The following is a 12,530-nucleotide window of genomic DNA, read 5'->3' as shown; positions in this document are numbered from 1 at the left end:
TAGATAAAATTCAGAAGCCTCATTCAATATGCCTTAGGCAAATATGTTCCAACCAAGATTTTAAGGGATGGAAAAATCCACCATGGTTTAATACCCATGTATGATAGTTGCTACATAAGAAAAGAGAGCTCTGTCTCATATTTCAAATAAATCTAAACCTAGCTGATGAACCAAAGCTGAGCAGAGCAAATATGAGCGTAAGGAGCGCAATGAGAGAAGCAATCAGTGACTATCAAAATAAAGTTACGCCAACTAATGTGACTAAGGACCATAAGATGTTTTGATCTTACATAAAATCAGTGTATGGATCAAAACCATCTGTTCAGTCACTCTATGACCTTACTGGTACTGAAATGCAACATGATAGAGAGAAGGCCGAAATATTGAATTCAGTTTTCTGAAACAGTTTCAAGAAGAGGATCTTAATACAGTCTCTCCTTTCAGACATCACATGAATGCTGAAATGGCAGATTTGAGATAAGCAGTCACAGAATAAAAAAGCTCCTACAATCACTTGGCAACGAAAAGGCATCTGAACTAAATTAGATACTCATAAGACTCTATAGAGATTATGTGAAAGACTTTGTTCTCTTCCTAGCAGCAGTTTATTGCAGCTTGATGCAGCAACAAAGTGTATCTAGTGACTGGAAAAAAGTGTAGGTCAATCCCATTTTCAAGGAGGTTTTAGCATAGATGTCATAATTACAGACCTATATTGTTCATATCAATCTGTTATAGGACTATGGAACATATTTGATGTGCATGTTTTTGGAGAATGAAAATCCTCCTCTATAAAAGTAAATATAGATTCCACAAACAGATATCTTGCAAAACTCAGCTTGCTCTTTTCATCCATGAGTATGGGGCATCATAAACACTGGTGCTCAGTTTGATGCCAAGTTCCTTGAAGGCATTTGATACAGTTCTGTATTGTCATGTAGCATAAGTAGTATGAGCTTACTTAATACTGGACCAACTTTGTGATTGGATTCAAGGCTTCCTTGCAGGTAGAACTTAACACATCACTGTTTCCCCTCTTAACAGAACAAAGTTTCACGAAAGGTAATGTCAGGATTAACTGAGATAAGTGGGCCACATGCAGTCCACACCTGATCTAGTGAGTAATGCCAGAAGCTCCACGAAGCTGTCTGCAGATGATTCGGTTGTCTGTAGGAAGGTAGCAAGTCAGAAGACTGTAGAAAACTGCAGGGAGACCTGTGAAGGATTGATGAATGATGCAGGGATTGGCAGTTGTCCCGGAATGTAAATAAGTGTTAGGTATTGCACATATATAGGAGAAGAAATTCACTACTCCATAATTACACTATTAGTGGCAAATTGCCGGAAATAACCCCCCCAGGGTCACTTAAGGTGGCATGACCACATCAAACAAACAGTAGGAAAAGTGGACACCTGACTGAGATTCATAAGAAGAGTCTTAATGAAATGTAATTCATCCATGAAACAAATGGCTTATGAAACACTTATTTGCTGATTCTTGAGTGTTACTCTTACCAATTTGGATTAATAGAAGGGATAGTCAAAATCTAACAGAGAGCAGCACATTTTTCACAGGATTGTTTAGTTAGTGCAAGATGTCAAAATCACTGGAGGAACTAAAGGGCTATGCAAAAGCAGTAGGAACAGGGCAGAAAGAGAGGGGAAGGGTGGGGGTGGGGGAAGGTCACCCCACAGTGTGTCACTGTACTGCATTTGGGAGCCCTACAAGCTACACACAAGAAATAATTGTTAATGCACAAGGTGGATAACAGTACTGCTGTAAATTAAATTATAGAGAGAGTAGATAAGAGAAGGTACATTGGAAACCATTATGCCATCCTCAGCACAGACATGATTAGGAGAGAATCACATTTTTGTTCCATTCAATCATCTTATTCTGACTTTTCAATATTTCTTTGTTCAGAATACTATCCTTGCTCTCTCAACCAAATTGTAGTGAAAGTTCCTAGTTGATACTTGTGCAGTGTTACTGGACTCAGCAGTGGAAGGCTCAAATTGTGGTAATGGAAGAAATTTTCATTGTGAAATTCCAAACCTCTCAACAGGACTCATGGCATTGGGTTTTGTTTCCCTCTCCTCTCTCTCTTTCATTCTCATCATCAATAATACAAACACATCATTACATATTACATGCAATCATCACAGCCACAGACACAATAAGCTTCACTCCTGACATGTAAGACTTCCTAGCTGATAAAATAGTATCTTGCAAGAACCCTAAGCCACTCAATTAGTAAAATCTCAAGTAAATGGAACTTTGTTTACTGATTTATTAACTGTTTTAATTTTTAATTTTACATGCTGTTTTGCTCTGCTTGCAGGTAATATTTTCTCTAACTTAACAACTGATTTAATATAAACAGATAGATAAAAAATCTACTCACCAAGCAGTGGCAGAGGAACACACACACACACAAAAGGATTTAACTTTTACAAGCTTACAGAGCCAGTGACTCCTCCTTCTGCCAGAAGAGTTGAAGGGGAAGGATGAGGGGTGAAGGAAAATGACTGGAGAAGTTTAGGAAAAGGGGTACAATTCAGAAAAGTCACCCAGAACCCTGGGTTAAGGGAGACCTATTGGACAATATGAAAAGGAAAGAACAACTGATTTGAAATTTGATTGAACAACTAATTTGTAATTTTGATAAAATAGATATTTCATTTGCAGTATATCTCAAGATTGTACATCATTTTTGCATATAATTTCCAGTTTAGTCATGAACAATGTGGTTATGATTCAAGAAATTGAAGATTCAAATCAATTTAGCATTACTCCAAAGTAGAATAGCCAGTTTTAACTACATGCTGCAGTTTGTCACAATAAGTTCTTTCTTGTGCACACAGTATTAGCATTTGTTGCTTATTCAGTCTAATGTATGAAAATAAATCTCATTATGCAACAGGCATACCAGCATCATTTACAGAGCTACTTACTGTTAGTACAAGAAGCATTTTTAACATCTACATTAATTTTCTTGTACTTATTATTCATGTAATATGTAGTACAATGCTGGAGATCACCAAAGTTTATAACAGGCTTAGTACCAATCAAAAGCTTCACTGCTGAAGAAGAACTAGAACCTAGAATAACAATACAAGGTGTATCAGAAATAAATTGTTATACCAGTGAATACTTAAACACTATCCAGTGAAATTCTTATTGTACTAAGGTACAATGGCTGAGTACATATTACTTTTCAAAATTAATGCTTGCACTTACTTAATGATATTTTCGAAGCACCTTCAACCTTCTCATAAATATGTGATATTGACGTAAGTCGCCAGTATCCTACATCTTCAGCAGTTACATTATTGATCCGTACACCACAATCTGTATTTATATTACCACCAAAATATTTTACCTTTTGATATTCATTTTGCTGTAAAAATGAAAGAATATTGTTGTAAATATGGTCACACTTGTGGATATACCTTCTGAAGAAAAATAAGTAAAACATTTGGATAATTTACCCTAAATTACATACAACACCATTAGGAGATTTTAATATTAAGTAGGGCCCACCTTCTTACTCAGAACTTATTCATAATGCATCTAAGCACACATGTTGTTGTTGTTGTTGCTATGGTCTTCAGTCCAAAGACTGATTTGATGCAGCTCTCCATGCTACGCTATCCTGTGCAAGCCTCTTCATCTCTTGGTCTACATCCTTCCGATCTGCTTTCTGTATTCATCTCTTGGTCTCCCTTATGATTTCTATCCTCACACTTAACTCCAGTACTAAATTTGTGATCCTTTTATGCCTCAGAATGTGTCCTACCAACCAATCCCTTATTTTGGTCAGGTTGTACCACAAATTCCTCTTCTCTCCAAATCTACTCAGTACCTCCTCATTAGTTACAAGGTCTACAGCATTCTTCTGTAGCACCACATCTCAAATGCTTCTATTCTCTTTTTGTATAAATTGTTTACTGTCCATGTTTCATTTCCATACGTGGCTACACTCCACACAAATACTTTCAGAAAAGATTTCCTGACACTGAAATCCTTACTCAATGTTAACAAGTTTCTCTTCTTCAGAAATGATTTTCTTGCTATTGCCAGTCTAAATTTTATATCCTCCCTACTTCAACCATCATCAGTTATTTTGCTTCCCACAGAGCAAAACTCATCTACTACTTTAAGTCTCTCATTTCCTAATCTAATTCCTTCAGCATCATATGATTTAAATTGACTGCATTCCATTATCTTCATTTTGCTTTTGTTGATGTTCAGCTTATGTCCTTCTCTCAAGACATGTCCATTCTGTTCAACTGCTCTCCCAAGACCTTTGCTATCCCCGACAGAATTACAATGTCATCGGCAAACCTTGAAGTTTTTATTTCTGCTACCGGGACTTTAATTCCTACTCCATTTTTTTATACAACACTCTAAAAGCCATGGGCCAAGGGAATCAGGTAGCTGCAGGAACTCTTAACTTCAAAAAAGCACATGACTCAGTACTGCAAGGGATATCAACAATATCTCTACACCAATATCTACATACATACTCCGCAAACCACCACACAGTGTATGGCGTAGGGTACCGTTTATCACAACTAGTCATTTCCTACTCCAAATTTTTCTTTTGTTTCCTTTACTGCTTGCTCAATATACAGATTGAATGACATTGGGGATAGGCTGGAACCCTGTCTCACTCCCTTCTCACTCACTGTTCCCTTTCATGCCCCTTGACTCTTACAACTGCCATCTGGTTTCTGTACAAATTGTAAATAGCCTTTTACTCCCTGTATTTTACCCCTACCACCATTAGAATTTGAAAGAGAGTATTCCAGTCAACATTGTCAAAAGCTTTCTCTAAATCTACAAGTGCTATAAACATAAGTTTATTTTTCCTTAACCTATCTTCTATGAGAAGTCATAGGGTAAGTATTGCCCTGTGTGTTCCCACATTTCTCCAGAATCCAAACTGATCTTCTCTGACATAGTCTTCCACCAGTTTCTCCATTCTACTGTAAAGGATTAATGTTAGTGTTTTGCATCCATGACTTACTAAACTGATAGTTCAGTGATTTTCACATTTGTCAGCATATGCTTTCATTGGAATTACTATATTCTTCTTGAAGTCTGTGGGTATTTCACCTGTCTTGTACATCTTGCTCACCAGATGGAAGAATTTTGTCATGGCTGGCTCTCCCAGTGCTATCAGTAGCTCTAACAGAGTGTTGTCTACTCCCTGAGCCTTATTTCAACTTAAGTCTTTCAGTGCTTTGTCAAATTCTTCATGCAGTTTTGTATCTCCCTTTTCATATTCATCTATGTCCTCTTTCATTTCCATAATACTGCCCTGAACTACATCTCCCTAACACAAACCCTCTATATACTCCTTCCACCTTTCTGCTTTCCCCTCTTTGCTTAGAACTGGTTTTTCATCTGAGCTCTTGATTTCATACAGATGGTTCTCTTTTCTCTCAAGGTCTCTTTAATTTTCCTGTATGCAACATCTATCTTACCATTAGTGATATATGCTTCTACATCCTTACATTTGTCCTCTAGCCATTCCTGCTTAGTCTTTTTGCACTTCTTGTCAATCTAATTTTTTAGACGTTTGTATTCCCTTTCACCTACCTCATTTATTGCATTTTCACATTTTCTCTTTTCATTGATTAAATTCAATATCTCTTGTGTTACCCAAGGATTTCTACTAGCCCTCGTCCTTTTACCTACTTGGTCCTCTGCTGCTTCCACTATTTCATCTCTCAAAGCTACCTATTCTTCTTCTAGTGTATTCCTTTCCCCTGTTCTTGTCAGTTGCTCCCTGATGGTCCCTCTGAAACTATCTAGAACCTCTGGTTCTTTCAGTTTATCCAAGTCCCATTTCCTTAAATTCCTACCTTTTTGCAGTTTCTTCAGTGTTAATCTGCAGTTCATAACCAATAAATTGTGGTCAGAGTTCACATCTGCCCCTCAAAATATCTTACAATTGAAAACCTCATTCCGAAATCTCTGTCTTACCTTTATATAATCAATCTGAAACCCTCTGGTGTCTCCAGGTCTCTTCCACATATACAAACTTCTTTGATGATGCTTAAATTAAGTGTTAGCTATAATTAAATTATGCTCTGTGCAAAACTCTACCAGACACCTTCCTCTTTCATTCCTTTTCCCCATTCCATATTCACCTACTACTTTTCCCTTTCTTCCTTTCTGTACTATCAAATTCCAGTCCCCCATGACTATTAAATTATCATCTCCTGTAACTATCTAAATAATTTCTTTTATCTCATCATACATTTCCTCAATCGCTTCCTCATTTGAAGAGCTAGTTGGCATATAAACTTGTACTACTGAGGTGGGTGTGGGCTTTGTGCCTAACTTGATTACAATAATGAGTTCGCTATGCGTTTCAGAGTAGCTTCCCCATGGTTCCATCCATTTCCCTTTTTAAATTTTCTAATCAATCTACCTGATTAAGGGATCTGAAATTCCACGCTCAGATCTGTAGAACACTAGTTCTGTTTTTCCTGATAACAATGTCATCCTGAGTAGTACCCGCCCAGAGATCCAAATGGAGGACTATTTTACCTCCGGAAGATTTTACCCAAGGCAATGTCATCATCATTTAACCATACAGTACATTCCATAGGGAAAAATTTCAGCTGTAGTTTCCTGTTGCTTTCAGTCATTCACAGTACCAGGCCAGCAAGGCTGTTTTGGGGGATATTACAAGGCCAGATATGTCAATCATCCAGTCATTGGCCCTGCAACTACTGAAAAGTCTGCTGCCTCCTTCAGGAACCACAAGTCTGTTTGGCCTCTCAACAGATACCCCTCCATTGTGGTTGCACTTACGATATGGCTATCTGTGTCACTGAGGCACGTAAGCCTCCCCATCATCAGCAATGTCCATGGTTCATAGGAGGAAGATAACACTAGTATCATCTGCAAAAGTACCAACGCTGCTGGCTGAATGTTAATTGGAAGGTCATTCACTTATATAAGGGAGAGGAGTGAACCCAAAATTGAACCCTGTGTGACTCCCTTTGTGATATCTCCCTAGGTACTAAACTTTTCTACCTTACCAAAACTGTTTGAGTTATTCAGCACAGATTTTGCATTCTGTCTGTTAAGTATGATTCAAACCATTTGTGTGTAAAGCCATCAATTCCATAAAATTGAAGTTTTTCTAAGAGTGTAACATGAGATACACACTCAAACACTTGGAAAGACCACAAAAAATATCAACTGCTGATATTTTATTATTTAAGGCCTGTTGCTTAAAGTTTTGTGGAGCAGCATTTTTAATGTATTACATTGCTTCTTCAACAGAACCATTTAATCCTATTTCTGCTGCTACATCTAGAAACCGATTGTTAAAAGTACTTGCAGCTTATGAATTACTAAACACAACATTGTCATTTGGCTTCATCATTATGGTATCTTACACACCAACTGGCTATCCTGTCTCCTGTTTGACAGTATCCCATATAGTTTTAATCTTATTATCTGCATTGTGTGTTTCTGTCTGGACATGCACACTTCTGGGCACTTAAATGACTTACCTAAAAATATTACAGTATTTTTTGCAGTTTGCTAGTAACGTTGGATCTTGACTTTTTCTGGCCTTTACATAAATGTCCCTCTTTCCTTTACATGTGATTTTAATTCCCTTATTTATACACGGCTTACCTATTTTTGAAATTGGTTTTCTGGATAACATTTTAGCAAAACTACTTTCAAATATTGACACAAATTTTCTATGGCATAAATTGAATTTGACATTAGCATCTCTTTCAATATGTGCCTCATCTCGTACCATCTCTTTTAACTTACTCTTAAAACATTGCATCCTGTTCTCATTAATAAGCTTCACTGCTTCATATGAACCTGCTCAAGGGCTGAAAGGTGCAATATTGTTTATTTCCATTAATTGTGCATCATGATCAGATAGTCCATTAACAATTTGGTACACATTAATTGTTTCAGTGTGAGCACTTTCTTCAAACATGTTATCAATCAGGGTCATACTATCTTGCTGCACATGAGTTCGAAAACTAAGTGCTGAAATCAGACTGTAACACCCAAATAATGATTCCAGTTCATTTTTCCTGTCTGTGTCTTTCATAAAATCTACACTGAAATCTCCATAAACTACTAACTGTTTCTTCTTGTCTTACAGGTAGCTCAATAATGTGTCTAGATTTCTCATAAACTGAAAGTTTCCAGTAGGGAATCTGTAGACTGTTATAATTACCAGATTGGTATAACTAACAGTGCACTGCTGGTACACCCCTTATATACAACTATCTGCTGGCTGTGATGTCACTGGTGCCAGTGACATTTCCATATATGGGCATATATTGACTCAGTGTTTCATGTACCAGCTTCAACCATGTGATTGCTGGATCCCACACGTCGCTTCGTTGCAGGCCACCATCTCTACTTAGGGTGTTATTGGTGATTTTTATTTCAGTGGCAGATGTGGACAAGGATTTAGCAAATGCAGTGTGGAGGTAGATAGCTTTTTTGTATCTGTGCACAACTCTGTCTATGAGACATGAGCAGCTGTGGAGAAGAATGTATGTGCTAATATCTGTGTATTTAACTACAAGGTTAATGTTGATTAACTTACACTTAGTTTTCATGTGTTCCACAAGCATTAGTGTCAAATGAGCTGACCTTGTAATGTAATGATAACCAGAAGTAGAATAGCAGCAGTACTTAGATTACATCAAGTGACTGCTTGGGTTAAAGTTACAGTCTTTCTTGTACATACAAACATAGATTAAAGGTGGACAGGGACTGCACTTGTTATGTACAGATGCAAGGGCAATATGCTACAATCCAGATACAGCTTCCAAGTTGTGCTGGCCACTGTCAACTGTCTTCAGCTGCTGCCCTGGACAAAGGTGGCTTTGTTGTTGTTGTTGTTGTTGTTGTTGTGGTCTTCAGTCCTATGACTGGTTTGATGCAGCTCTCCATGCTACTCTATCCTGTGCAAGCTTCTTCATCTCCCTGTACCTACTGCAACCAACATCCTTCTGAATCTGCTTGGTGTATTCATCTCTTGGTCCCCCTCTACGATTTTTACCCTCCACGCTGCCCTCCAATACTAAATTGGCGATCCCTTTATTCCTCAGAACATGTCCTACCAACCGATCCCTTCTTCTTGTCAAGTTGTGCCACAAACTCCTCTTCTCCGAAATTCTATTCAATACCTCCTCATTAGTTATGTGATCTACCCATCTAATCTTCAGCATTCTTCTGTAGCACCACATTTCAAAAGCTTCTAATCTCTTCTAGTCCAAACTATTTATCGTCCATGTTTCACTTCCATACATGGCTACACTCCATACAAATACTTTCAGAAGCGACTTCCTGACACTTAAATCTATACTCGATGTTAACAAATTTCTCTTCTACAGAAATGCTTTCCTTCCCATTGCCAGTCTACATTTTATATCCTCTCTACTTCGACCATCATCAGATATTTTGCTCCCCAAATAGCAAAACTCCTTTACTTCTTTAAGAGTCTCATTTCCTAATCTAATTCCCTCAGCATCACCCGACTTAATTCGACTACATTCCATTATCCTCGTTTTGCTTTTGTTGATGTTCATCTTATATCCTCCTTTCAAGACACTGTCCATTCCGTTCAACTGCTCTTCCAAGTCCTTTGCTGTCTCTGACAGAATTACAATGTCATCAGCGAACCTCAACGTTTTTATTTATTCCCCAAGGACTTTAATACCTACTCCGAATTTTTCTTTTGTTTCCTTTACTGCTTGCTCAATATACAGACTGAATAACATCGGGGAGAGGCTACAACCCTGTCTCACTCCCTTCCCAGCCACTGCTTCCCTTTCATGCCCCTAGACTCTTATAATTGCCATCTGGTTTCTGTACTAATTGTAAATAGCTTTCTGCTCCCTGTATTTTACCCCTGCCACCTTTAGAATTTGAAAGAGAGTATTCCAGTCAACATTGTCAAAAGCTTTCTCTAAGTCTACAAATGCTAGAAATGTAAGTTTGCCTTTCCTTAATCTATGTTCTAAGATAAGTCGTAGGGTCAGTATTGCCTCACGTGTTCCAATATTTCTGCGGAATCCAAACTGATCTTTGCCGAGGTCGGCTTCTACCAGTTTTTCCATTCGTCTGTAAAGAATTTGCGTTAGTATTTTGCAGCTGTGACTTATTAAACTGATAGTTAGGCAATTTTCACATCTGCCAACACCTGCTTACTTTGGGATTGGAATTATTATATTCTTCTTGAAGCCTGAGGGTATTTCGCCTGTCTCATAAATCTTGCTCACCAGATGGTAGAGTTTTGTCAGGACTGGCTCTCCCAAGGCTGTCAGTAGTTTCAATGGAATGTTGTCTACTCCCGGGGCCTTGTTTTGACTCAGGTCTTTCAGTGCTCTGTCATACTCTTCACGCAGTATCGTATCTCCCATTTCATCTTCATCTACATCCCCTTCCATTTCCATAATATTGTCCTCAAGTACATCGCCCTTGTATAGACCCTCTATATATTACTTCCACCTTTCTGCTCTCCCTTCTTTGCTTAGAACTGGATTTCCTTCTGAGCTCCTGATATTCATACAAGTGGTTCTCTTTTCTCCAAAGGTCTCTTTAATTTTCCTGTAGGCACTATCTATCTTACCCCTAGTGAGATAAGCCTCTACATCCTTACATTTGTCCTCTAGCCATCCCTGCTTAGCCATTTTGCACTTCCTGACGATCTCATTTTTGAGACATTTGTATTCCTTTTTGCCTGCTTCATTTACTGCGTTTTTATATTTTCTCCTTTCATCAACTAAATTCAGTATTTCTTCTGTTACCCAAGGATTTCTACTAGCCCTCGTCTTTTTACCTACTTGATCCTCTGCTGCCTTCACTACTTTATCCCTCAGAGCTACCCATTCCTCTTCTACTGTATTTCTTTCCCCCATTTCTGTCAATTGTTGCCTTATGCTCTCCCTGAAACTCTGCACAACCTCTGGTTTAGTCAGTTTATCCAGGTCCCATCTCCTTAAATTCCCACCTTTTTGCAGTTTCTTCAGTTTTAATCTACAGTTCATAACCAATAGATTGTGGTCAGAGTCCACATCTGCCCCTGGAAATGTCTTACAATTTAAAACCTGGTTCCTAAATCTCTGTCTTACCATTATATAATTTATCTGATACCTTCTAGTATCTCCAGGATTCTTCCATGCATACAACCTTCTTTTATGATTCTTGAACCAAGTGTTAGCAAAATTCTACCAGACGGCTTCCTCTTTCATTTCTCTCCCCCAATCCATATTCACCCACTATGTTTCCTTCTCTCCCTTTTCCTACTCTCAAATTCCAGTCACCCATGACTATTAAATTTTCGTCTCCCTTCACTACCTGATGGCCATCATGGATATTTTGTCCAATTTCATCTAGTGTCTATTTTCTAAAGTACACTCGGCTAAAGTAGATTTGTCGGGATAGTGTACGCAATAAAACCTCTCATGCTTCTTCCTGCATTGTTCCACAGTGTGTACTGTTGGTCCAACATAAGACTGGCCACACTTGCAAGGTATCTTGTAGACCACAGGTGTTCCAGAACCTGCTGCATCTTTAACCGGTCTCAGTAACTGATGGATTTTTGTCAGAGGCCCAAAGATTGACTTGATCTTGTGTCATTTTAGCAGGCAGCTTATCTGGTCTGACATGGAGCCACAGAATGGCAAGAAAGCAAGTTTCTTTTCCTGCTCCTCATCAGTGGTCTTGTTGTGAGTCTTGCATGAAATCACTTCATTTATTTGATGGACGTTATAGCCATTGTTCCTGAAGACCTTCTGCAGGTGGCTCAGCTCATGGGGCAGGTTGTCAGCATCTGATATCATTCTTGCACAATGTACCAATGTGTGTAAAATGGTGTGCTTCTGTGCTGGGTGATAATGGCTGATTGCATGCAAGTACAGATTGGTGTGTGTGGGTTTCCTTTAGATGCATCCATTTAATTTTCTGGAGATGAGAACCTCAAGGAAGGGCAATGCATTGTCATTTTTTCTGCCTTTGTGGTAAACTGGGTGTTACTGTTAATGCCACTGAGGTTTTCCAAGAACTTGTCAAGTTCCTAATGAGCATGGGGCCAAATTACGAACATACAGAAAGAAACAACTAGGGTTTAAAGGCATGGTGTCCAAGACAATATCCTCAAAATTCTCGATGAAGAGGTTTGCAGCAGCTGGTTCTTACAGGCTACCAATTGCAATGTCCTCCATTTCATTGTAATACTAGCTGTTGTACAGAAAATAAGATGTCAGAGTGTGCCTAAATAGCTCGACCATTTCACTTACAAATAACTGGGATACTAGATCTAAACAGTCTTTGACAGGCACATCCATAGATAATGCTACCACATCAACAATGATATAATGTCACCCTCACTAAGTCAAAGATAGTTAATTTAGTTGATAAAATCTGCTGAATTTATAATGTGATGCTCACAGTGTACCACATGTGGAGCAAAGAGACAGGACAAGTGCTTCACCAGATTGTATGTTGGTGAACCAAT

The 12,530-nt window shown here is 38.4% G+C and overlaps 1 protein-coding gene across 1 annotated transcript in view; it reads right to left on the bottom strand.

Moving 5' to 3' along the window:
- LOC126473337 (uncharacterized) overlaps positions 1-12,530 on the bottom strand; it is a 179,669-nt gene that overhangs the window by 116,551 nt on the left and 50,588 nt on the right. Inside the window, exons 3-4 of the mRNA XM_050100330.1 lie at positions 3,242-3,401; positions 2,956-3,102 (exon numbers count right to left, since the gene is read on the bottom strand). Of these exons, the coding sequence (XP_049956287.1) occupies positions 2,956-3,102; positions 3,242-3,401 (307 nt within the window). The remainder of the gene's footprint in view (positions 1-2,955; positions 3,103-3,241; positions 3,402-12,530) is intronic.

Source organism: Schistocerca serialis, chromosome 4 (genome assembly GCF_023864345.2).
Source record: "Schistocerca serialis cubense isolate TAMUIC-IGC-003099 chromosome 4, iqSchSeri2.2, whole genome shotgun sequence".
NCBI classification, from domain to species: Eukaryota; Metazoa; Arthropoda; class Insecta; order Orthoptera; family Acrididae; genus Schistocerca; species Schistocerca serialis.
Note: the sequence above shows the minus strand (reverse complement) of the source record. Positions and strands in the feature narration are given on the sequence as shown.